Source organism: Phalacrocorax aristotelis, chromosome 3 (assembly GCF_949628215.1).
Source record: "Phalacrocorax aristotelis chromosome 3, bGulAri2.1, whole genome shotgun sequence".
NCBI lineage: Eukaryota > Metazoa > Chordata > Aves > Suliformes > Phalacrocoracidae > Phalacrocorax > Phalacrocorax aristotelis.
In genome coordinates, this window is record NC_134278.1 from 103,040,298 (window position 1) to 103,067,545 (window position 27,248).

At 38.3% G+C, this 27,248-nt stretch overlaps 1 protein-coding gene across 1 annotated transcript; it reads right to left on the reverse strand.

Annotated features, from left to right (window-relative positions):
- LYPLAL1 (lysophospholipase like 1) lies at positions 1 to 27,185 on the reverse strand. Its single transcript, XM_075088851.1, has 5 exons — positions 27,029 to 27,185; positions 22,945 to 23,044; positions 12,507 to 12,676; positions 838 to 953; positions 1 to 258 (listed from the first exon to the last, which is right to left on the reverse strand). Exons 1-5 carry the CDS (start codon positions 27,111 to 27,113, stop codon positions 19 to 21), a joined length of 711 nt encoding a protein of 236 aa, XP_074944952.1. The 5' UTR covers positions 27,114 to 27,185; the 3' UTR covers positions 1 to 18.
- Positions 27,186 to 27,248: the final 63 nt, after the last annotated feature.

A 27,248-nucleotide genomic window follows, 5' to 3' on the forward strand; every position in this document is an offset into this window, starting at 1 on the left:
TGAAAGCTGCATCTTCTTTTATTTGTTTGTCTTTGATGCTTCAACAGGTAATTTCTTTACAATCCAGGTTTTTAGTTTTTCTAGTTCAGTTCTGTTTAACTCATGATTAAGGTTTGGAAAAGTATGAAGTGATGTTGGTACTCCCAGTGACTCTAACATCTTGTTGGTCTCTTCACCCCATGAGTAGAGAACTAGTTCATCAGCAGTTCCATGACATTGAAATAATTCTGGAAGAACACTTTCATTTCTTTTCAAAGCCTAGATGGAGAAGAAACACTGTCAGACACATCACTAAAAATTTTAAAAGAATAGTTACAATTACATGGTGACAATTCACATAGCATTTCATTTATTAACCTGCGTTTTAGTGGTCATATTGAACTATACAACAGCAAAGAAATACTGAAGATAACTGCACTTCAAATTCCAATGTGCTAATTCTTTGCAAATGATAAGGTTTACTTTAAAATCTATATCCCTCTCCAAGTAAGAGAAATAGAAAAAATTCATGACAGCAGATGGAGCCCACGAGTATTATAATTAATCAAAGTTTTCAAAGAATAGTTACACCTATGTGGAGTCTCTAACAACTAAGGACAACTTGCAAAGCACTTTAAATAATTGCACTGCCTGTGCAAAAAGAGCAACAAAACATCATGTAAGGGCAGCTTTAAAGCTGCACTTCCCTAATACTCTGCTTATCTATTTCCAGGAAATGTCATAAGTTTAGAATATTAATCAATTGCCTCAGATGAATAAACATGCTATACTGAATTTTAATTACTACGGTTTTCATTTAACTAAGCAGTGTTTCTGTAAAATCTACCACACACTCACCTGGTAAACAGCAGAATCTTTATTGAGAAAACTAGACAAAGCAAAGACTCCTGCCAGATCTTGATGAAACCTATATGCTAAATGCATTGCCATTCCACCTCCCATCGAAAAGCCTCCTAGGATGCAACAAAAGAAACAAAGATTGGATTTTGCTGTATGTCTTTGCAACCCAGCATCCAATTAATTTTTACCTTCAGACTTGTTTCTTTTATACACAAGCAATCAAAAAACATCTTGAGTAACATAAAGGTTACAATGACCTTAAATCAAACCACGATTCAGTTAAGAAGCTGGATAGGTAAAGAACTGCTTAAGATTAATTACTGAGAAAGAAAAATAATTTAAAAATCAGTCCAAATTCCATTACTTTAGAAGCTGTTTGTGTATGGTCCCTACCAGGTAGTTGAACACCATGGCCATATTATTTCTGACATTAACAAAGCAGAAATCTATGAACAGATAATTCTCACTGCTTTCTTATTCAACCTATTTCTCCCCTAGGCTAGTAGCATTCACACATGAAAGATCTGTATCACTACTGTACATAATCAATGAACATTCACCGCATTAGACCAGTACATAGAGGTTGAGGGTTTTTGTTGTTACACCTTAGGATATAACATAAATAGGGAAAAATTGCAATATACCCCACCTGAGCTTTAACAGGATTTCTGAATTAATGGTGTTCTGTGTTCCATATGTCTCTTCAGCTGCACTAATTCCTTACGCAAGATAATTCCTCAGGGATGATTTTTACATGACAAATGCTTAGTCATTAGGAAAGAAAACCAGACTACCAAGTTACTTCAAAAGGACACATGCATAGGCTATTATTGTGACTGTATCCAGATAATGCCTAGGGTGAAGGATGACTGGCTGAAGAAATCTGTTCTAGCACAGAGATGGCAAACAGCAGAAAGGTTATGACTGCAGCTCTACTTAGAGATGCATTAGCATGCAGGGTACTAGTGATACAATTGGTTTGTGCCAGGTAGTTAACTAGTGTTAATGAGTTGCAAAATTCTGAAACCACACCTTTTCACAAAAGACACATGAAATTAGGGATTGAAGAAGAAATGCAAAAATAGCAGACAAAATACCAAACTATTTCAGCTTGTTATCTTTTTGAAGTGATTGACATGAAGACTCCAGAATGGGAAGGGCTCTTCTGCAAGGGCCCTCTGGGGTTAACTTCTGTGCTATGCAGAAGTTTGACGTGGATGCTAAACAAAACCCAGGCAGGAAGTGCTGAAATGGAGCCCAATGACCCCCTGCAACTTTGGTACTTCACTGGATCCTGGGACGACACAGGAAATCTCTGGCATACACAAGCTCAGAAGCAGAAAAGACTGCACTTTGTAAATATTAGTTGGGTCATGGTGAGACTGTTCCCAATGGGGAATCCTCCTCTGGCGTGTGTATTTGCAAATCCCAGCAGGTCTGAGACCCTTCTAGCTCACACTCCATCTCATATTATGGCTGAAAGATTTGGCTGGATTTGTGTAAGCAATGTTCCTGAAAACATTAGACTAACCCAGACACAAAGTGTTTTTTTTTCTTTCCTTCTTTCTCCAAAACATTATTTTTTTGATTTCTGATGAATTTCTGATCAGAATTTCTACTGAATTTCTGATTCTTCTTTCTACCTCCTGTCACCTTGTAGTCTTAGGAAATTATTATGGCCGAAAGCAGTAACTGCAGGTTCCTAACTTACAGTACTTGGATCTTCATGATTAAGAGCAAGACCACACAGCGTGGAAGACTGGAGTCTTGCTTTCCTTTTTCAAACACAGTCCTTAACTGAATTAGGTGAGCTGTATCTTCAAACTACGAGATACACTTGGGATCCCCTAGCTATGTACCCAGAGGGCTAATATCAGGGTATTATCTTTGGTAAATAAAGCCAGGACCTGCTATTTACCCTACGAATCAATCTTTAACCAGTTCAAAGTCAAATGTAGTATGTCTAAGTGCCCAGTGGCAATTCAGAAACAAAGGCAGTTGAGGAGAAGTAAGAATAAATGTGGGTGAAGAAGTTCAGAGCACACCTTTAAAACTCACACAGGCCACAACACCTGAAATTTTGAATAAACTTGTCTTCACAAAAATAAAAATATTGAAAATACTACTGCAAGCCTTTCATCTGCATCACTGTTTTATAAAATACAACAGCCATGCAAAGTTACATGTAAACAACAACATATTGTGATGAAGTTTCCTTTATTCTCTTTTGTGGAATCTGATCATTTACTTTATTTCCTTTTGATCATTCTGAATATTGCTGTGATCTCCAAACCCAAGAAGCAGCACTTATACTCGAAGAGACCATTTTGCATTTGCTTACAAATAAACACAGATGTACTTTGTCCACATATAAAATGAAGTCCATTTTAAGTATTTTAGAATACAGGAGAAAAAGCTGCATTGAAAACTCATTACTAGTTTGTAAATGATTTAATCTAAAATTTTGTACCCAGTTAGTCACAATTTGGCAACATTATACGCAATTACTCACCAGCAGTCTTTGACAATGCAGTCACCTTCTGTTTAGAAGAATATTAGGTAATGGTTCTTTTATGCAGCTCATACTACTATGAGAAAATGTAACACAAAGGACTAGTTCTTTGAATTTGGTTTTCCAGGGGAAAACCTGAAGTTTATCACTTGATACCACCACAATCTCTGAGTAAATTCCGTATAGTAAATGCTTCAGAAACAACAATTTGAATAAGTATTTGTAGTTGGAGACAATTTTTTTTTTTTAATTACAGGAAGTATTTCAGTATAAGTGTAAATTTGACATAACATGTATAATACATGCTCAATCAAGAACTTTTATAAGAATTTAAAACTTGGATTAAGGAAAAATAAGAGGCAGGAACAGATATTACACAAAACAATGTATGATGTGACAGAACGTAAAGAGAACACAAAAGTAGAAGTATGCTTATGTACACCAATGATCTCAGCATAAAGAATACATAAACCTCAAGGCATTGCTAAGCAGATTGTGTCATGAGTATTAACCAAGATCAAAAATGACACAGCAACATTTCAACCTTAGATGGGCAGAACACAGCAAGCCCTTCGCTTGACACCAATCTATTTCCAAGAAGTACAAAGAAGTGCACAGAAGTTCAGAAGTTCATTTGCCAATAGGTTTCCCATAAAAAGTACATTTGTTTTCTATTTTTCTTCAATATCTATTTTTAAGGAGATCTGTGATTAATGCTGAGAAGTTAAAAAATGTTTGCTCTACAATGCTCAGGATACCAGTTCAAGAAAGCATCTAACTATTTGCATTAACTTTCCTACCTGACAAAGGAGGTTTTTGCACAGGCTAAAGGGAAGCACATACAAACCAGACTCAATTAAGTAAAGCACTTTTCGTTCAGCTGCAAAGAAACTTCACTCAAGTACACACTTATGACCTCAAACCTGCTTCTGTAGTGCTGATTTCTAGGCAATACCCCTTCACAGTGAGAAGAAAGCTGCTTTGCTAGTTGAGAAAGATTTGCTGAAATCACAGGATCATCACACTTCCAAATCTGAATCAGAAGGAAACTCTCATGCAATACTTTACTAAGAACAAAGCCTTCTTTGCTGGAATATAATCTATAACTATGTCAAGGTAACCCCAGCCATACGACAACATAACACGGAGTGAATAGACTGAATTTCTCATGTGTAATTTATTCCTCCTTGAATAAAATAGAAACCCTCATCACAGCTGCCATTTTTCAGTGATAAAACCTTCTTTCCAGAGCTTGTAAATAGCCTTTGGCACCTTTTAAACATCAAAGTGTTTGTATAAAACCTTGGCTTGCTTCTGCTAAAGATCTTGATTTGCATTAATTTGCTCCTCATTTGTATCTGTCTGAAATGATAATCTGGTCAATGATGACACTTCAACTTTATATCAAGTTCAGGAAATCAAATATTTACCTACTGTCAAACTTCAGCTTTATTAATTTCTTTGTATTTGTTCTAACAATGTTTGGATTTGTATCTCAGAAAATCACTAACTTATGTAGCACAAAGGTTTCTTTCTTTAGTCTCTCTCGTGTCCTGTATACATGAGAGAATGCTAAAAAACTCTGCCTTCTCCCCATGCTCCACTTTAGTGACTGCAATGACCTATTCCTGAGTTTTTAGGTTTTCATTCTTCTTTACAGAAAAAACACCTCTAAGAAACACAGGTTTGACACTGCTTATTTCTTCCTGAGTCGTATAGATCTGACTGTAAAACGCTTTAGTCAATTTGTTACAGATAATGATTTTGGACTTAGGAAACAAACCAGATCACTTTTTCAGTCCTTCCAATATAGTTTTAAAATGTGATCAAAGCTGTTTTCCACATAGAAATCCCAGCCATAGGAAACAAATTTTAGTTATTAATCACATTCAGTGCATGAATTCTGCCATCTGCATTGAGTACAGATCTTCTGCTCCTTGCAGAGGGAGACTTTGAGCTCTTCTCAAACAAAATTGAGCAGCAGAGGTAGAAATTGCTTCATTACAGCACAGGATCAAAAGAGGAAGAGGAGAAGCTAAGCCCAGGCTTTGATGAGATAAAGATTCAGAATTTGGGGTAGGGGTGGGTTTGGGTTTTTTATTTTAAGCAGTATTTCTTCATTAGATTCTCTATAGTAGTTGTTCATCTTCCCTGTATTTCTTCAAATTTGCCAGTACAGCTTTGGTAATAAAGTGGCAAGAGATGAATGCTATAGCATACAGTGCCTGTACCAGCACAGTGCAAGGAAAGACAAATACTCTTCTGTTGTATAAGGCTACACAAGCACAGTCAGCAGCTGTCTTTGCCCGTTCTCTTATCATCACAATACATTACATACTCTTGCCTCATTTTCTTTCCATTCTCCCAGCATTTTTCATTCACAGTTTCTCCTTTCTTTAGATATTTCAACTCAGAGTTAACTTTAATCAGTTTTTTATCAGGATTTTTTTTCCCTAAAGCTACATTTCAGTTTACTTTCCGCTCTCTCTAGGGACTTTCTGTGATTTACCTTGTATTAATAGTAACAGCAAAACCTTGTTCTACACACCATCTGTAAAGAAGCTGACTTTGTTTTGACCTTCCTTTTTCATCTGTGAATGGAAGTATTATTCACTTTTAACAGTGTTCATATATGAATATCTGCAAAGTGTACAAATGCCAGTGGAACAGCAAATTCCCTTCTCCACAGAACTCCCTGAACACTGCTCCTAGTAAGTGCTTAAACATCTACTTTGTCTCAAGTGAGTTTCCTCACAGCAGCCATTTTCTCCTTTTAATCTATTAATGAAACTTAACTAAACATACTAGCAGAACTGCAATGAATGGTTTCCACCTTTGATAGCCTTTTTATTCTGTTTGTTACTCAGTAACTGAGGGTCTTTACAAGAACAAAGGCAACTTCCCTTGACTGGTTCAATCACTTCCACTTGTGAGGAACATGTATCTATTTGCTATCCAACTTTCTCACCCCCCAAACCACATTTTGAAATGCATGTAAGTGTTAAAAGTTTTACCGCTTTCTTGTAAAAACAAGTATACGATAGTTTCTAGTGTATCAACTCGCAGGAAAACCAGAACCAGTTATGGTTTTATTTTCAATTGAAACAGGCAGTAGAGAGGAACCCAGCACATGTACCTAAGGAATGATAATTCTTCGCACTAGAAGGAAAATAAAAGCAATGAAAAGTCTCAAAGCAATTTTTACTAAGATGTTGCTCTACCAAATCTATGGCTTGCTTTATTTACCTAGTGTGTTTGCTTGGCTGTTTCCGAGGATGACAGCACAGCCCTGCTACAACATTTACCTGTCATTTTTACAGTCAGCATAACTACACAACATGGAAAAAGAAAGAGAATATATTCTTTATGCTCATGGTATTCATGACTTTTTAACTGAATCACAGAAAAAACTAGAAAATAGGCTCTCTGAAGCAAAGAGCAGTGAAGCACAGGAACAGGTTGCCTTGGAAAGCTGTGACCCTTCTGTAATGGAGATCTTTTTAGAACAAGTCATAAAAGCAATGGTAAGGATTTGCCTAAATAGAGCTGAACTTGCACTGACACATGAAGATGGATTAGCAAATGTTGTTGGGTCTCATTCTTCTATGATACTGTAGATATGACTGTGAAGGAAGTACAGGTTAACATGCACCCTGTGGCACATCTACATGTGACTCTCAAGCATTCTAGAAGCTCATCCATCTTTTTAATTTTGCACTGAATTCAGGTATTTATTAAAGATGAGTAAGCCTGTTTTCAACAGAGTTTCTACTAAGGCTGAAAGGATCAGAATTTGATTCACTTTATAATTCTTTCCTTCCCAAAGCCATTATCTGCTGATAATGTGTGATGACAATATCATGACTGAATTATATTTGGTTTTACTGCTGTAAGCCTTATTTATTCCTAATCTTCACTATCATTTACTAAGCCTGCCATTCACCCTGCAGGTCGAAACTGAGAACATGTCACCTTTCAAAAGACCCTTGTTTCTAGATCATTAATAGGGATACCATCAAGAGCTGGGAAACAAAGTGCCAAGTGGTGGATCCTACTCTCTGGTTAAAATTATTAGCATTTATACCTCCTATTGAATTATTTATGAAGGAAACAGAAACACTCATTTGTTAATGTCTTTTTAATGTTTACATCAGGAAGTAAAAACAGTAGTAGAGATCCAAAAGAAACGTAAATGGCCAGTTCAGGTGCAAACAAACAAGAGGAGCACTTTCCCTGAAGTACAAATGCAATGCAAATTTACACTGACGCACTGAAAATTAATGAAATGTTTGCTGGGTTTATGGGGGAGATGGACTAACAGTACTGCTTTGAGCCCAGCATCTCATAGGCATAATTTAGATAAACCACAAAGCCATGTAATAGGTGGTACAGAAAGAGAAACCTCGCTTGAATTGCAGTGACAAATGGCAATATAAAACCATGAATTTACTCTGTGAGAGCAAGGTAGTAAGTGCCTCTAAATGAAAAGACATTTTCCTAAAAAAGACAGAAGATATAATATAGGATGAGTGACAGCAAAAGGCTTAGAAGCAAAAGACACAAAATACCAAGACTGTAGGTGAAGTTAAGTTTGCCCAATTTTTTAATGATTTATTGTTGATTTTATCTTCCCATATTTACAGAATCCTCTTTCTCTGGGATGTCAAAGCTAAGATGTTCCCTCCCCATCCCATTCTCACACACACTGAGAATGGAAATGCTAATATTTACAAGAACTTTCATGTTACTTCCACCATGGTTCAGTAGCTATGTAAGAAGTCTAGCAGTAAACAAAAAGTGGTTGTGTGTCTTGTGTTATTGTTAACAGCACAAGGGGTCAGGAATCATGCATGTGTTTTTTGGCATACACTCAAATCTACAGGGCTGTTATGGAAAGTTTATTTTCACTGGCTGCTTGTACAAGTGACTACAGGTGGCAGAGACCAGCACACTTGGATAAGCATTTCTGCCCTACACAAAAAGTGACCTGTAAAAGTAGGAAAGTAGCACTAAATTAAGAACACAAAAAGAGAACAAAAAGACTGCCTTTCACTGAAGTGTAGTTGTCTAAAGGGAGCACTATCGGAATGCTCCAAATGTGAGGTGGCTGTTTCTTTCAAGAGCTTCTAACATATTCTTTAATAAGATTGTTGAAATCTCTGACAATTTCCACCTAAGCAGGGTTGTAAAATAACTATAGTGCGCTATCACTATGGTTATTGTTAAAAACAAATAAACCAACCCAAACGAACACAAGAAAACAAAAACAAAACCACCACCACCTGAAAAATCAACTCAGCTTTAAATAGAAAAATAAATTATTGTCCCACATTTCAAACTGTGGTTATTTGCTTGTTTAGCTAATTTAGCAATGAATTCAGGCATTTATAAAGCAGGAATACATGCAGTTTTTAAGAAGGGATACCATCAAAGCTCAAAATTTCAGAATTTGACTAATTTTATCATCCTCTTATCTCTGAAGTCAATATAAACCTACTTACAGGATTATTTGCAAGAAGAGTTTTAGCCGGGAAGACCAGCAAGAGTAACTCAACAGGAATGTTTGTATAAAAAATGACTTCCACTATCAAATTCTAGGGATGATATATTATTCAAATAATTATATATTGCCATCACTCTCCTTTCCTTCCTTCCTCCCTCAATGTCAGGGGAAATAAACCTCAATGAACCATAAGTCTACTTCCTTTAAAAAACTTCTGTATTAGTAGGAAAGCAATTAACAAAACTGTCAGGAAATAAGAATGGGTAGATGAGCTATGTACTACTGTGTGCTGGTTGTTACACCAAACTGATATGGAGGTTTCAAAGACGACTTTATTTACCTCCAGTGGATTAAGTAATTTAATTCTTCAGAAGTAGATTCATAGAGTAGCTGTTAAAAACAAGGCTGCACCAATATTTTTCTTGATATAGAAAACAAGGAGTGGGCTGGCATAACCTGGACTCCACCCCCAGCTTTAGAGACCTGCCCTATAAGCACCTCTTGAAATCCACAAGTGGCTAACTGTGCTACTGAAGCAAACAGCACAGGCTATAATTTCTTTCAGAACAAATGATCTTACTGTACCACAATCTTGAGCCTTGTGGAAAGTTTGAATGGCTCCAGGAGAATCATCCCCCAGAACACCACGCTTCTCTTTTCCACTGCTTAAGAGCCTGCTCCTGCTCCCCCTCTCCTCCCACTTGCTCTCCTTTGCACAGTGCTCCCTCAGATCTTGCCTTCTTATCCCACACCTCTGAGCTGTCAGCAGCTACCCACCTTCCTGCTTGCCTAACACCTTGCTCACCCTCATCTAACAATATCTGACACTCATCCTCAGCCTGTAATTTCTAGTCCACTATTCCATATAAAACCATAACCTTCAATCTTGTTACCCTCCTCATACTCATTTTGTTTTCTTTCCACTCATTAAAACTCCCACTCATTACAAAATAGACAGTCACACAACCCAGTTCTCCTTAACTCTTTAACAACCATCTCATTCCACGTAACTCCCTCTTCATGCAACTGCTCTGTTCTCTTGGCTTCTGTGACCCGCCTGAAAAGGCCCTCACTGCTCTTCACAAAATCCTAAGTCCTCCAGCCTCTTCTCTCAACTATTTTGTTTCTATCTTCTATATAAGATATGTATAAGTATTCCCATTACAGATCTTCAACATGATACCATGTCACTGAATGCACTGGGGAAATATTCATAGCAACGTTTCACCATGGTCTCCTCTTCTCTAATAGCCTTTCCCTTCTTTTCAAGAAGGCTGCTTCCTCCAACCCTACTGCACCAGCACTCACAAATCCATTGTCTGTTCCCCGATTGTTACCTCAAGCTGGTACCTCTTTTTGTACCAGATAGATTTTCCTGACTTTTTCAAAGAGAAATCTAATAAGATATGACATGACATCTACAACTACCTGAAAGGAGGTTATAGTGAGGTGGATGTTGGTCTCTTCTCCCAAGTTACTAGTGATAGAATGAGAGGAAATGACCTTAGGTTGCACCAGGGGAGGTTTAGATTGGATATTAGGAAAAATCTCTTCACTGAAAGAGTGGCCAGGCATTGGAACAGGCTGCCCAGCGAGGTGGTAGAGTCATCATCCCTGGAGGTGTTCAAAAAACGTGTAGATGTGGCACTTCAGGGCATGGTTTAGGAGACATGGTAGTGTTGGGTTAACAGTTGGACTTGATCCTAGAGGTCGTTTCAAACCTTAACAATTCTATGATTCAGTTCAACATTCTAAGCAAATAGACCAGCAAATTATCTCCTACACACCAATCTTTCCCTTACTTGGAAAAATTTCAGGACACCCATTTCTACTTTTCCAATGGAGGCTACAGTTTGGTGCAGACATACTGACTATATCTTCATAACCAAACCTTGGACTCATACTCTCTTTTGATCAAAAAGCCGTAAAGCTGCCAGGTGCCTTTACAGAACTTCTGATCTCCTGTAAGAGACAATGCCAGAAGAGGGGCAATTATTTGCACAAAGTCGCATCTCAAACAACTAAGAATGTCACATTAGGCTAACTCAGACTATTACTAAACCCAACCTTTATGCACAGAAACTTTATAGGCTCTTCAAGCTTCATTCTCCACTGCATCACATGCTGGTTAATCATCAAAACCAGCACAAAGAAGGCACCAAGTCCTCATGGAAGAACACTTAAACTTGTGCTGCCACAAGTGACACAATTTTCCACTAGTAAATTTCTTATGCATCTATATGGGTCCCCTTCTGCACCTTGGATAGACTTACTTGAGGGCTGCCTTATTTTGTTTGCTACACAAATATTAGATTCAACTGTGAGAATGTATGCATGTGGTCTCTGACACAAGGCAAAGAAACAGTGCCTTACTCTAAAAGCCTGAAATCAAAGCTTTCAGAATGAGGAAATCAGTATAATTATTTCTGATTTACAGATGAGGAATGCAAATACAGAGACGGGGACTTCCAAAGAATCTATGGGCTGAAACAACCAGTGCATACCAACTTTCTTACACTGCTTTTGACTTGTAAGACAACTTTCATACTCCACAGTCTCACTAGATCTAATTTTGAAGGCTAAAGAGAAAGGGAAAAAGCCTAGTAGCAAGTTGTATCTGTACACAGAATATCTCCCAGCTCACCCTACAGAAAAGCACCTGCCTTCTTCAGCTGTTTCCAAGCCAGCAGGTATAACACAGGAAAGACAGATCAAAGAGACTGTGCTGACAGCCATCCAAAACAATGTGTTCTGCAGCCAGGGCGATGAGCCAGAAAGGGAAAGTAAACAGAGGCCTTCAAAGAGCAACATGGGACTGGACCAAGAAAACATGTAGGCTGAATGGTAGTGGCTCTACCACGCAGGATTTTGATGGCATGACTCAGTTGGCCATAAATTTAAGTTCCCACATTAAGAGTTTTTTCCCCAACCTGAAATAGTTTGTGGTCTAGGGGTGAGACAGGGAGCCAAGGACTCGTGAATTCTCATTCCCTCTCTGACACAGGCTACTCCATTCCCTCAACTCCTGTGCCTCAAAATCCTACTACCTGTTTCACAGAAGTACTGTGAAAGTTACTTAAAATATGTGGAAATTAAGAGGGACAGGAAGATAGACATATATGAACTATGACAGCTAATACTTCATTTGTTATCGAGTGTTAATCTTTAGTGATGGGTATCATGCAAATTTTTTCCCCATGAAGTAATTCAAAATGACTAGAGCAGTGAGGAAAAGCTCATGATTATTTATATGCTACATCTCCACTCTCCAAAATACAAGTCATTTTGGGAAAGTATGCCTTTCATTCCTTGAAAAGTACTAAAAGGAAATAGTAAAAATATGTACTTTGTAAAGTAAATCACTGCCCACCCTGTATTTTAAATAACGATTACAAATAACTATTCACAAAAAAAAAAGAACACCAGTTTTAAGTTATATTTTTGAGGACACTGCTTGCAGTTAGCCACATTCCCCACCTGATACAGGTTTAAATAATGATTCAATATTCCTGAGGACTGGCTGCTGAAGCAGCTGCCTTGCAACTGCTGAACATTCTCATGAGCTTTCAGAATGGAGTAAATTCAAAGCAGATGATCTCTTAACAATTACAAATCATAAAAATAAACACATTAAAAATAAGTCTTTCTTACCTATTAGTATTCTATTCTTTGCAATGCCATTTTTAATCTCATCGTTGATCAAGTCTGTAAGTCCCCGGCACATAGAATCAATACTTTCAATGTGTTCTGGACAATCATTAGAGATCTTATACCTGTCAAACCACACAGTGGAAAAGGCTCCTTTCATAGGTGTATATGGCCTGGAGTGACGGAAGGAAAGAAAACAAATGATTAACCAAGCATAAAAATCAAAACCCTTCAGTATACCTGATAAACAAAAACAATTCAGTTTTTCTCCAGCAAAGGAGAGAAGGAACCTTTTTTGGGTCTAACTCAATTCACATCCAGTCACATTGCATTTCCTTGCATTCAAAACACCGTCCTTCAAGAACGAAGACAGCATTTGCAAGCTGTATAAAATGCAAGTTTTGGTCAGTTCAATGTCAAGGTTGATCAGGTCAGCCAAACATTTAAATTCTAACCTTGTGAAAAGGTTCTCAATCCTAAACAAAGTTAGGGTTGAAATGCACCTTGGAACAGGACAAACTGAAGTAACTGCTAAACAAGGCAGCTTGGCAGAGGCTAACTTTATGGGATTCAGTCATCTTATTCTTGTCAAAATTGACAGGAAATAGGTATCATGAACCTCTAGGTATTCACAAAAATTTTTTCCTCATGTCAATTTTCCTTTTTCTTAAAAAAACAGCCATCCCCACCTTATTGGGGCAGGTACTTTATAAAAATAAGTGAAAGAAATGCCATGCTCTTTACTGGATTGGTTCACAGACACAAATTAGAGACATAATGATACTTCCCCCCATAATACTGTGTGTCAGATTAGTTTTAAGTGCTTTATTATGCTGCCCAAAACTCAGATAATCAAGGAAGCTACAATTCAAAGCAGCCTTTTATTTGTTTTTAAATAAAGAAGATAAATGGAGCCCTGAAATCCAAAGAAAGGTGATCTAATTGCCTTGCAATGGCTCTACAATTCCATACCAACTGTACTGCTTTGAGATAGATGCTTCATCTCAAAACCAAGGCCCCTGAAATCCTTAATTGCAATGTTTAATCGGGGGCACATTTTTCATTTTTACTTAAGCTCAGATGAGCTCAGATCAGATTACAATCATTGCCTACAAACAGCCAGCCTTTGATAAATTGGATGGGAACCCACTGCAAATGCTAACACTGACTTCTGTGCTCTCTATGGATTTTTTTCAGTAGTAGGATTAAACAAACACACAACTAACAAAATGAGAGAGCCACTATTTCAATTATTCTTAATGAAGGAACAAATTCTGCCTTTATTAATACCAGAGAGGCTTCACATATGTAAATGGCTATTTCTGAACCAGAAATACTGCCAGTAGTACTAGCATACAAGACGCAGTCTACTATTTGCATTACTCAGTCACACAAGTCAAAAATGAAAGAACACAGATTTTTTTTTTCTGCCCAGTGCCATGAACGTGAAATAAAGTTCATGACTTAAAAGCTGGTGAGCCAAATATAAAGAAAGAGGCAACAAACACCAACAGATAGGTACAGACAGACTACACTGTTTCATCTTTTTGAGCACAGCTTCGGGAACAAGTACCTAAAACCCACAACAATCTACTGTTATTCAAAATGGCATACAAGTATGTGTCACATTTAGTACAGCGTGCACCTTAAGTAGACCCTCAAAACAAACCATATACTTAAGCACCAGAATTAGCAAATTACTATATTTTTTTCAAGTTAGCCCTTACTTATCTATCAGAAAAAAGATAACTCCTAAATTAAAGGAAAATCAGGTGAAATATTTTGTACACCCAACAAGGTAAAGCTACATTTAAAAAGTGTTACTAAAATGCTTTTGCTTTTTGTTTGTTTTGGTTTTTGTTGTTGTGGTTTGATTTATTTTTAAACTTCTCTTTAGTATTACCACTGTCTTCAGGATTCTTCCCAAACGAATTGATCAACACCAGAGAAACAAGATTACAGATCTCTAATTCACAAAAGGCAATTTCTAAGAGAAGACATTCCAGTCAACAATACCACCAACAGCAGAATCAGTGGAGTTTCTGGAAGTCACTTGGATGATGTGATGTACAACAGACTAAGTGCTTGGGCAAAGAGCATTTAATTCATGGTTTTAGCTTCTCTCTCAACCACTTTTACATCAGTCCTGGTTCAAATACTTAGCACCCAGAGCGCTTAATTTTCTAGTAAGACCAAAGTACCTTATATTTGTGTGAGAAAAGACGTGTAAGGTTTTTCGTATTACTACAGCATGTTGACCCAGTATTTCCATGGAATTAAGATACAAATATGTATTATATTACAGAAATACACATTACAGAAATATTAAACATGTTTCCCCACAACTGAAAGACAGAATCAAACAATTTACAAACAGGACAAAATCCATTATGAGATTAGAATACTTGATCAGACATTGAAACTCAGGATGTTTACCTGCGGTCTTTGCAAATTCTTCAGTAAAACAGATTAAAGACTAATGTGTCTTAAGCCCACAGGAAGATACCCTCAAGCAAACAGACAAGATGCTTTCAGCTGTCTCAAAACCGTCCTTGCAATCACTCTTGATTCTTCAGAAATGCATTAAAAATAACCTTTACATAAAGCTGAGAAGTAAGATTCTTTTAATGGTTCACCCAACTGGCACATCTGTTTTAGTCATTCACCTTGTTCCTTAAATAAAATCCTTTATTAGCTGGCACACTACAACTCAGACATTACCACGGTAAACAAATATGTTTGGCATGGAACCATCTGTACAGCTCCAAGAATACAGAACAAAATTTTTTCATACAATTAAACCACAAAAGTAAAAAATAATAAAAAAATCCCTACATTACAGTGACATGAGAGGCTGGACTGGAATACACAAAACCAAAGAAATACAGAGTGGAGTGAAAACTCATCTGGAAAGATCAGCATGGTCAGTTAAGGACAGCGTCAGACCAAATGGTCAGCTTTAAGTTTGGATTTTTTGCTCTCCTAAGTTTAATCGAAACTCATAACTTTAGTCCCGATGATTTCTTTTCATCTGTGCCTCAATTTCTTGTTTAAAATGATACTAAAAATAAAGCTCCATGTGTCTGAAATGCATGCTGTTGAAACCGAGAATGAAAATATATAGACCCAAGTTGTGGGTTTTTTTTGTTGTTGTTGTTATTTATTTAGTTTTAAAGGGGGTGTGTGTTTTGTGTGCTCCAGAGCAAGCAAAACAAAAATGTTCAAATCCATATAAGAAAACAAGAACCAAGAACTTGTACCCATTTTTAGTGGACATTTGAAACACCATTTCCTACAGATTGAACTAACTCTTAACATTTAAAAATAAGGAAGAAGGATGACATAAAAGAGACATGGCTCATATCAAACAGCATTTAAGAAACTGCAGTCACCCTGAGAAAGTGTCTTTATAATGCTTCCCAACATCCTAACATCACTCCAGACCATGTTTTCCGATTACTTTATAGGTCTTATTTTTTAAGGGTGTGCATTGATCTACAGTTGTTTTCTAACACATACATCTCTTGCATGAGACTGCAGTTTCAAGATCCTACAACACCTAATAATTGAATGTCTTAAAAGGAAATATATAATATGTATCTATTATAATAGAAATATATTACAGGAAATCCTGTAATATCTCTAAGTATTTATCATCCTTTCAATCTTTTAAACACGTATTCAGAAAGAAGTAAATTTCACTGTTGATTTCACTGCAAAGTTTCAAAGTAATGCAGATCATTCAAGTTTTGACAAACTGAAGACAGGTTAGATAATGTCAGTTATGTTCTAAGGATGAAAATATTATAAAAGCAGGAAGCAGTAACAACACCTTTTTCCATCTTCCTGGAGCATGAATTATACACTCTTGGACTTCTTAATCACGTTTAGAATTGTGCTAAACAGTTTGAAATTATCTTAAGTTAACAGAAGTGGAACGCAACTGAATGACGAGGTCCAAATTCAGATCTAAAAACGTGCCAAATCTTATCTCCAAAATGGTGCTATTAGCATAGCAATTCACATAAAACTACAGGTGTTTTTGTTCGTTATCAAATAAATCACTGTCCCTGACTGGCATTTTAAGTTAAAAGACAAGCCAGCACTACTAGATGCTTTAAATAAGAAACATAAGAGTAGCAGACAGCACGTCAATAACTAGTAAATGTTCCCCCAACTCTCTCCTGATGCACAGTTGTACAACTGCCTTCACACTCAGTGCTACAATCACCCTGCTGATGCAGTCACATAAAACCCAGACCACTGGTGCTGGCTTACAGCTTTCTTGAAGTTCCAGACAGAACTTCCGGAGATGTCAGACAGAACTGGTAATTTATACTGAAATTAGGCTTCAAGATTCAAAGAAAGAAAGAGAAAGATCATAATTTTTTAAATCCTCTCTTTTGCTTCCTTCCCAAACCCACCTCCTCTCAGTTAAGAGTCACGGAGTTGCAAGAGACATTGTAATGTTGTCTTTTGGAACTCTATGCATACCTTCAAGAAAATCTACAGAGCACACTGCCAGACTGCTTGAGTTCTAGAAGCAAGTCTTGACTCTCTTAAAGCTGATGGCAGGTTTTTCCAATGAAAGCAAAGTTACTCCCCAGTCCCAAATTCTCTGCTAGCATAAACTCACTGCTGATACTAGCACACCGCAATATAAAATCTGGCTCATAATTCTGCTTTTTAATTCCCACTGTCTGCTTGAAGCAGAAAGTGAATTTTAAAAGAAAAGGGATGAAGGGAAGACAGAGAATCTACCTATTCAAATCAGAGGTCTAATTCAAAGCTCTAGTCCAAAGTGTACCTTATGTTAAATCTGGGGTTCAACACATCTTAACAATGAAGCTTTGTGGTGTGCTAACGCAGCATAAGATGTGTCAGAAATTCAAACAGCTTAAACTTGGAACAAAAAAAAAAAAAAGGCAAGGGAAGAGTGATCTCCACTAGGCGTATTTTGTCTGTTCCACAGAACAGGCTGCGCCTGTTCACTCAACCACATGCAAATGCTTTTGATAGAGTTGTTCTGGATGTATACTGCCTGAAATGACAGCTAACTGAGCCACTACAGAACAGTTACCTAAAGAAACACTGTGTTGACAGCTTTTGTTACTTAGGACAAATCTGATTCATTGAAGACAAAGGAAGCCTCAATACAGGCTGTCATAAAACTCGGCAGGTCAGATTCTGAGTTTGCTTCTGTTTCTTTCTTTCTATTGGTTGGTTGGGGTCTTTTTGGGGTATGGGTTTTTTGGGGGGCTGGGGGCGGTATAAATTGTGGAGATTTGTACTAGTCAGAGACACAGCAATAATGTTAGCACTGAGAAGACCATAAATGACCTTTTCTAGACACTGCCAGTTCCTCAGCAACCAGCTAATAGTTGCTGCTTTATGAATTCATTGAAACAAAGTGGCAAGAGGCAAAGCAGGGTCCAACCTCAATCAGTTCTCCTTTACGGGGTTTGAAAGACACTCTTCAATTCAGGGTTGCATCTTTCACAAGCTGGTGGCAAACAACACTGAGGATGGATGAATATCACTAGCTAAGCACAGACACCCCCCTGAAAAGACTGTAAAGCAAGAGCACAGAATGGCACAGACCCCACAACTGCTTGCTGGAGAGGCCACATAAAAACCACAGGAGAAATAAAAGGAAAATATTAAATTTATCCAAGCATGCTTCCATCATTATTATGCAGAATATGTCAAATTTCTACTTACAGAAGGAGATGAAAGAACCATCCCATGATACCAGCCATAACCCTTTCCATTTGTCCATCAAACTTCCACCTCTAAAACGGCTTCTTTGTGTTAAGTTTATGAATGAGATTAGAGCCTACAAAAGTGAAGGATTAATAACATTTGCTTGAGCCAAACATAGTATGATAGGTACCGTGCATGCTCCCCTACGCAGCTCTGCCAATCCATCTCAAGTCTGACCTGCAGTACCCCTGCTGCTTTTCCAGTCCTAGGCCTCTCACAAGTAGAGACTGCCAATGCAGCTGAATGGTGCCAAACTGTCTGGTGGTTTTGCGATATAGCCAAATGGGGACTACGATGAGATGAAACTCATTTCCACCCATGAGCCGAGCAAAGATGTGAACTTAGGTGAAAGGATGGAGTACCAGGCCACATAATGCTGAGCAGTAGTTACCAGGCACATATTTAGAGACAAGGGAAATCAGGGAAAAATGTGGGAAAAAAAAAATCCCACACAACAAATTGTGCATAGAGATGTACTGGCCACAGAAAGGTACATTGGGTGAATATCAAAAAGATCCACAAGATAGCCCAAGAAATATTTATAGTTTACTTTCCGACTTGCAAAAGAGAAGGGCTGTCAGAATGGAATGCTAGACAAGGCAAAGAATCTTTGACCTAGATTTTTTTAAGGGGATTACAGAAGGTAAGGTATACTTATTAAAACAAGTGGAGCCTAAATGGTTTTAACTTTACCACGTTAGCTCCTGCAACGCCAATTTAAACTATCACTTTCTATTAAAAAAAAAAAAAGGTTAAATTGGGTGGTATTCAACTCTGATTTAGAAACTCAATAGAAACCTAATGTTTAAGTCACAGTTGTAGCAGCTGAAACAGTATTTAAAGCTGCAGCCATCCTGACCCAAATAAAAAGGGAAAAAGGAAACCCTTTCCTTTAAAACTCTTACTGTAGACGTGGCTTTAGGGATTGCATCAGCTGCTAGGGCTACAATTTGAGCTTCTTTTTTTTAATTGAAGATATACATTAGTATTACAAGGGAGAGGAAATAGAACCCTGTTGTGTTTAACAAGTTTAATCTATGTATGGAAGCACAGAACTTGAAAGAAAGCTAGATAAAGTTAAAAGAACAACCTATTAAAACAAGGTCTCCACTCATTTTTAAGTATTACAGTTGCCTACATTACAGAGAAAAAAACAAAACTTCTCTAAGCAATGTCTAAAAACTTTCATTTGTACAGCAAAATTTGCATGCCCCAGCTACACACATTAAATTCCAAACTTATTCCAAATTCAGGTGCTGCTACTCTCACTACATCACACTGAGACTTCAATCTACATATTTTTCCATTTTTTGTCTAAGCATGCTTTTTACCATAAGCATTTTGCTTAGAAATTTTGGGGTTTTTTTAAATAGTAAATTGCACTACCTAACATTCTGGTGTTTGCGCTCAGGCAACAAGCGAGACTCACAGGACTCTCAAAAGTGACGGGGAATAAGTGTGAGAAAATGCTGCAGACACATTACCTGTCCAGGGGGTATCTGGCTGATTGTTCTCTACACAGACACTGCACATTATAAAAATGATTAAAGAAAAGTAAGTCTTTAAAAAAGTGTAACTTTTTACAGAGACCTATAGAGAATAATCAAAAACAGTTCTATAAAATGTAGTTCAGTAACATTCTCTTCCTTTTACCCACAAAATGGAAGTATCCTCTCTAGTGTTTGCCGAAATCAATGCTAATGAAGCCAGAGAGCATGTTTTAGAATTCTTCTAAATTATATGCTGAGCTGGTTTTCCAAAATATTTTCAAACATATTGATTCTTCAATCAAAACATGTCTGAACCTCTGACGTTGTAGTAAATAAGAAGTACTATGTTTCAGTGCCATGGATAAAATCTAAATAAAATGTAAACATAAATGCCATCCGCTCCCACAAAGAAAAAAAATATTCAATATTTTGTTGAAAAAGGTGAATTCCACTGCTTCTCAGAACACTAATAGAGGTGAAGAATGCATAAAGCCAAATCTATAGATCTATCAGCAGAATTATATCCATCAAAAACACAAAGAGGTATTCCTGACCTGCAGTTTATCCTGCCAAAGCCTCTAGCATTGCAGTTGTATTATCAAACCTGCTTTTCCTGGCATAACTACTTTGACTCAGAGCGTTGAATGTGTATGTGGTAAGTCATGCTGGAAAAGACAGGAGTTTATAGAGCATGAGCTACATCCACATTAACAGTATTTTGCCAGAAAAGCATATTAGCCAAGCAATCCTAGTATGGTCTTGCCTAACTTCAAGCTTTTCTTTGATTTCATCATCAGTGTAAAAACCTGCTGGCAAGCTCTACAATCTGCTGCTATAATTGACAGGGTAGTGGCAGGTTGTGCCACCCACACAGACTCTCACTCACATCAGCATAGCTTTCCACCAGCATATTGCTCTGTCTCTACACGATCAAAGGCTGCATCAGAACTTTCTTCAACATATCTGCACACCTGTAACTGTCTACCTATAGGTCTCATTTTCAAGGATGCTGAACTCCCCTGTTGGTGCCAGAAGCATTTGGAATCCTTAACAAAACATACATATGCACATTAAATCAGACCATATATTCAAGAACCTAATGCACATGTAATTATCATAATGCCTGCCATTCAAGTTTGGATGTTCTAGGCCTTGGTTTTCCTTTCTGTGGAAGAAAGGAGAGCAACCTTTACAAATGTTTCAGAAAGCATAGTGCGTTTTGGACTTGAATACCAGAACAGAATGAAATGGGTCTGTAAAGGCCTCTGTTATGTGTTATTGGTTGAAACTGAAATATCTTCACATGCTTCACTTCAGCATTGCTGCAAACAGTGGCAAACATTATTGGTCTTAAGGGCATCTGTTTTATTTCACTATATCAGCTAACAGTGCTTATCAGCAACAGAGGGCTGTATGCTAATATTTCCAAGCGTACTTCACATTACCAGTCAAAGACAAACAGCATGAGTATTTTTTATTCTTTGAATATACAACTTTTCAGTTTTGCTAAAAAACACTTCTGATTCAACTCATACATGACCTCTAACTGCTCAAGAGAAGGTAAGTAACCTTGACTTAAAGAGAGTGGAATTAACTATTCACATCTTTTAATTACTACACACTCTCTTCCCATCTGTTTACTAGAGTACTGAAATCCAAAGTCTTAAGACAAAAACAAATTCCCCATAATCGCCACACATTTGAGTCAGGAGATCTTGCTGGTTAATCATTTATACATAGTTTACATCTGTAGCTATCCAGAGAAACCAACACAAATCAGAAAAGGATGGGACCCCAACAGTGCAGCAGGATGGAAAAGTGAATCATTGGCCTAACAGATATAGTCCGAGGTGCTCTGGCTGCATGGAGCATGTGAAGAAAGATTGTTGCACAGGGAAACAAAGCCTTCTGCATTTCTTCAGTACCTGCTGTGTTTATAGGGAAGAAATGGAGCCCATCAGTATGTGTGATGTGCCACTGATAATTCCAGCACCACTTTTGCATGTCATCAATGAAGTAACGAGCACATAATTTACAGAAAATCATATTCACTACCTGCTAGCCCAAAACACACTGCTTCAAAGATTTCCACTCATGGGCTTGATTTTTCTGTAACACAGTGAGTACATTCACACTGCAATCTCTCAATTGCTTTTCCTGCCTAAGTAGATCATAAAAATACATGGTTAAGTAAAGGTTTTTTTCATGTATTAGTGAGTGCCAGACAAAATCTGCTATTATACTTGTTTATAGCCTCCAAGAAAATTTCTTCTGACTTTCAAACCTCTGTACCTCGAAAGTGCGTGTAGAATGTCACAATTTCCTTTTCCTTTCAGCATTCATCCACACTTACGCACAAATTCAGAAAGAAACTTAAGCCCCATTACTTTTTGAGGAAGCGTTTTCCTAACTTAGAGCCACAGACACCTTAAAAAGGAATTTACATTAAGAAAAATTAAACATCTCTGAAGTGTAAGGCCATGCCTTCAGATAGATAAAATACAGAGGTAGAGGTCCAACTTTTAGCCTTGAAGTTTGACCTCATTGACTTTCAAATTCCTAGGAGTATATATTTTTATCTGTATTTCCAGTCTACCACTAACACAGTGTCATTTAATAACGAGATTCACACCTACAGTGAATGTTGAACTCAATTCTCTTTGAAACAGTTGGGTCAGGATTCAAACTAGAAGAAATGTGTAATTTCAAATTCCTAGTCCTTTCTCCAGCAGCTGAAGATCTTTCACATCCTACTTGCCAAAAAGACCAACAACCTTCGGAAGTGAAACGTGACATTAAATACAACAAAATATTTTCGTGGTTAATTTATGAGAGTTAATAAAAGGTAGGATTGTGATCCAAACATGGCTCTACAATGCCATTACAACACACATTGAAGTACCTTCTTCTATTTCTATCAAGGAGATGGAAAGCTACTACAAAGACAGTACCTGAATTTGGGTTAGAGACTGTGACTTCTGTGAAGTCTTATCCATTTAGAGTCTTAACCACTTAAAATCACAGTCCCTGAGCAGCAATGTATTCTTGAGCTCCAGTTTTGCCAAAAACTATATACATGAGAAAGAAGAAGGAAGTGTTATGACAGTCTATACCAATATTCACAAGCATATTTTACACTACTGGAATAGAGTAATTTAATCCTACCGTTAAAATATATTAAAGAATACCTGGCAGGAGCTGTTGGGTAAATTACTTTTATATGTTGGAAAGCCATGTCTTGATTTAAGATTTGTTTTATCCATGTTCTTGCTCCTTGGCCAGTATCACCTGTGTCACACAGAAGAGTACAACAAGAATTATTCTGTGCATTTAGAAAGAAAACTATACAATGTCAAATATATTTACACCAGATAGAGCTAACCTCTAAATCATTAACTTAATCCTCCAAAATGCTAATAAGGAACTTTGTAGAATAACCTCAGTCCCCTTTCCAATGAAGATGGACTCAAAGCTTCCTAGAAAGAGACTACTTAAGAGGTCCCACAGCCTAAGTTTAAGAAATACTTTACTACATCCAATAGATTAAGTACCTCCTAATCAGGCACGAAGCCTTACCTCTTGCTTGCAACTTACCTTATTTGCTGTTAGCAGCAAATACAGAAAACACACACTGATGAACATCTTAAAAAGTAAAATAAAATTTGTGCTGCTCCTCTTAGAAAAGTTAATTACTTTTACTACATAATTTTATATTAAAACTTAGTCAAGAGCAATAAACCGGATATTCACATTTAACTATGCTAATATTACACATAGGCTTTAGGGGAAGTATCAAACACTCCCAACGTTTTGTAAAAGCACTTAAGAGATGACTTTATGTTAAAATATCTGGCATGCTCCTCAAAAACCTTAACCCCACAGTTCTGTACGAAAGCTAGTTGAGATCTGACTCCCAATGCACTTTTTCCTAGTCTTATCAACTCAGCCTATAACCAAAACCCCTACAAGACCCCTACAAACAGATATACAGTATGAATTCTTATGCAGATGGCATGTGCTCCTTTCAAACAAATATACATATATACACCAGTCAGTTTCTAGAGCCTGTCTTCCTGTCACTGGTATCTTCAACTCTAAGTTCACTGTCACCTCTCTGAACAGCATGCACACACAAGTCTCCAATAAGAGATGAACAATGCTTCAAGCCTGAGAAAACAGGCCCATCAAGCAATATGGTTTACAGTAGGCAGTAATATAACACGTAGTAATGTTCAACCTAAAAATGTGGTGGAGATTCAGCAAGCTGGAATTTCACTACTGCCACTCATGCCATAGAACTTCAGTCTTGTTTGAAGTCGAGGCTCCCACCACATATTATCAACTCAAACTGCTAATCTGAGTTAACAGTGTTCTCTCTTACTTCATCTCAGATTAGTCAGTTTGACTTCAGAGCTTTCTCTATTCTTGTCAATAAAATGGCCAAAACATAATAAAAAATACTGCTACCCTAAGGCAGGCTTATTGCCATGTTACATGGGTTCATGTGAACAATGTCACATTAATATATCAAGTTAACTGTTATAATGATTATAATTCCCTAAGCAAGATGATTTGCTCTTCCTTTAGCACTGAAACAAAAGTCAGTGATTTTTTTTGATTCTGAAGATGCATTAATTGTATGTGTAAATATAGAAGGCAAGTGGATCCAAACCCAGCATTTTTTTTCCCCTGTTGAGCACAAGTGACATAACCATGAAGTTCTCCACATTTGAGCTAAATACTCCAAGTGAAAGATAAGCAATAGGGTCGCAAAACTGACAAGAATCTTATTCTGTGCTATGTTAAACAGCAAAATCAAAGTTACATCTTTAACAGGATGCTTCAGAACACACTCCCACAAGCACTTCGCTTATGTGCTATGGTTGAAGTCCAAATACACGTCCGATTCTTAGACATGTCACTTGACATGGAAAGGTTTCCTCATGGTTGGTGTCACCTAATTTATGAACAACATACCTTAAAGAGGCTTGAATTTGTTTTTTCTATACACTCTTTTCAATTAGAAAGCAAAAGTCTAGGCTTTGCAAATACTTGCACAGGACCAACCTTTAGGTAGGTCAACCTAAGCAACTATCTGACTGCTTACGAACTGGGACTTACGTCTTTTACAAACTCCTTAATGGTGCAGTACACATCTTTTATTATTCACTCACATTTCTTAATCTCTGCCAAGATCAGCAGAAACATCTACAGTTAACGAAGCTAGTTGGTCCATGAAAAGTTCATAGAAAACTGATTAAGTAAAAGAAAATTTAACTATGACCTTCTGTGTGTCAAGAGTCCCCACAGTCCAGGTGCTCTGCAACTGCTGCGTGCGCTTGCATGCGGAGACGATGCATTTTGATTTGGTAAGAACAGTATTTAGAGGGGAGAAAGACTGTGACACCAAACAAAACTCAACCACCTTCTGAAAGGTTGGTCTTTCAAGCTGTTATTAGGTTTTAGCATTATATGTGCTTTTGAACACCGCTAAAAAGAGCAAACAATGCACAGACAATTACGTTTTGAGTCTGTTTCCAAACCTGAAATAGACTGAGGCAGCAATACTTTCTTCCTCCCCTCAAGTAAAATATGAACTATGTTCCTTTTAAACATAACTTGAATTTCCAAACTTTCTTTCTGTGCAAACTTTAAACTTAACAACAGGTAACGTGCATGTTATAAAATGCAAAGTTGTAAACCTAAGGGTAAAAAATTATGTCCCTGCTCACTGCAGGGGGTTTGGACTAGATGACCTCTAAAGGTCCCTTCCAACCCAAACCATTCTATGATTATACATTTGTTATGTCCATTTGCCTTCCCTGCTGAGTTACCAAATGGATCTTCTACCTAAATTCGATGTACAGTACTGGGAATTTTCTAAAATTTTTCTATACCATTTTGCATTTACATTCTCTGCTGTCTGGAGCAAGTGTTATGAACATAACAATTCATGCCATTTGACTGCCGCTTTCCATCACAAGCGCTGTACAGAAGGCACCAGTTCAGGTTTCCAGGCCAGCCCACAGCAACAGCACTGTGGCTATTCCTGTCTTAAATTCTATTCTGCCAAACTGCTAAACAAAACCAAATAAAAGCACCCTTATACTTCCCCATTGCAAACATGAATGAAATCATATAAAAAAATGAAAAATTGTAGAGTACTTTAACCACATGTGGAATCAACCTCTAACCATAATCTTCCCTTACTCCTCCAACATGAGAAAATTATTTCCTCAGTCATTAAAGCATTATTGTTAATAAGAGGGCTGAACACATCTCTTACGAACTCTCTTTCATTCTTTAACTCACAAATTTTGAGAATGGCAAAATTAAACTAGATTATAAAAATGAAACTAATATAATAAGTACGCACATCTTTGTTAAACTAAATAGAAGCATCAGGTAAAAGCAAAACTAAGAGACACTGAAAGAGTCGAGCATGTTGCCATATGCACAGGGACAGCTCAAGAGAATTGATTCCCAAAGCCTTGATCTAATAAAGACCTACAATTACTATTATTTTTTTTAAGCCATGTGGACTTTGTTGTTATTTAGCAGGTTAGGCATAACCTTCAAGAAAAAAAACAAAACAGACACTCCCCTCCTGCCCTCAGGCTGGTCACTGATGCAGGTAACTCCCTTCTGCAGATGGTGGCCATGAAGCCAGTTTGGACACGGCAGGGACCCTTCTGAACGGAGATAAGTCAGTCTGGCCATGAACACTGTTTTTTAAAAGGTGACAACAAAACTCTCAGTCTGATCCTAAAAACGCCGAGAGCCATTTTAACGATTAAAATCACCCTTCACACGTGGCTAACCTCAGATTGGCCAAATTAAGATAATATTTTCCGGAACGCGTTTGTTCTTGCGGCAAAGCAACCCAGGACTGGCACAGGCACACGGCTTTGCCCAGGGCGGCTCCCCCTCGCCGGCCCCGGGGAGGCCGGAGCCGCAGGGCCGGGGACACCTCACACCCCTTCTCCTCCTCCCCCTCCTCGCTCCCCAGCGCCCCGCAGGCCCCTCACGCAGCACCGGGCCGCCACCTCCCTCCTCAAACCACCCCCGCGCTCCCGGGAGGGCCCCGCCGCGCAGGGAGAGACGGCGGCAAGGCGGCGGCAGCCGTCCCGGCCCCGCGGGCGCAGGGCGGCCTCCCCCGGGCGCCACCGCAGCGCCCGTCCCTAGCGGGAAGCGACGTCGACCCAGCCCCCGCCCCGCGCCCCGGCCCTACCGCGGGGTAGCAGGGGAGAGAAGGGGGAGGAAAGCAGCCACCTGAGCCGTGCAGGAAGATGAGGGAGGCGGTGTGCCTGCCCGCGGGAGACACCACGCTCCTCTGCAGCGCTGCGGGCGCCGCCATGCCCGCTGCTCTCCTCCTCCTCCTCCTCCTCCTCCTCCTCCCGGCCCGGCCCTGCCGGTAGCGCGGCCCAGCGCGCCGGCGCAGAGGCGGCCCCCGCCCGCCCGTAGTGCCCCGCCGCCGGGCCGGGAAGCCCGG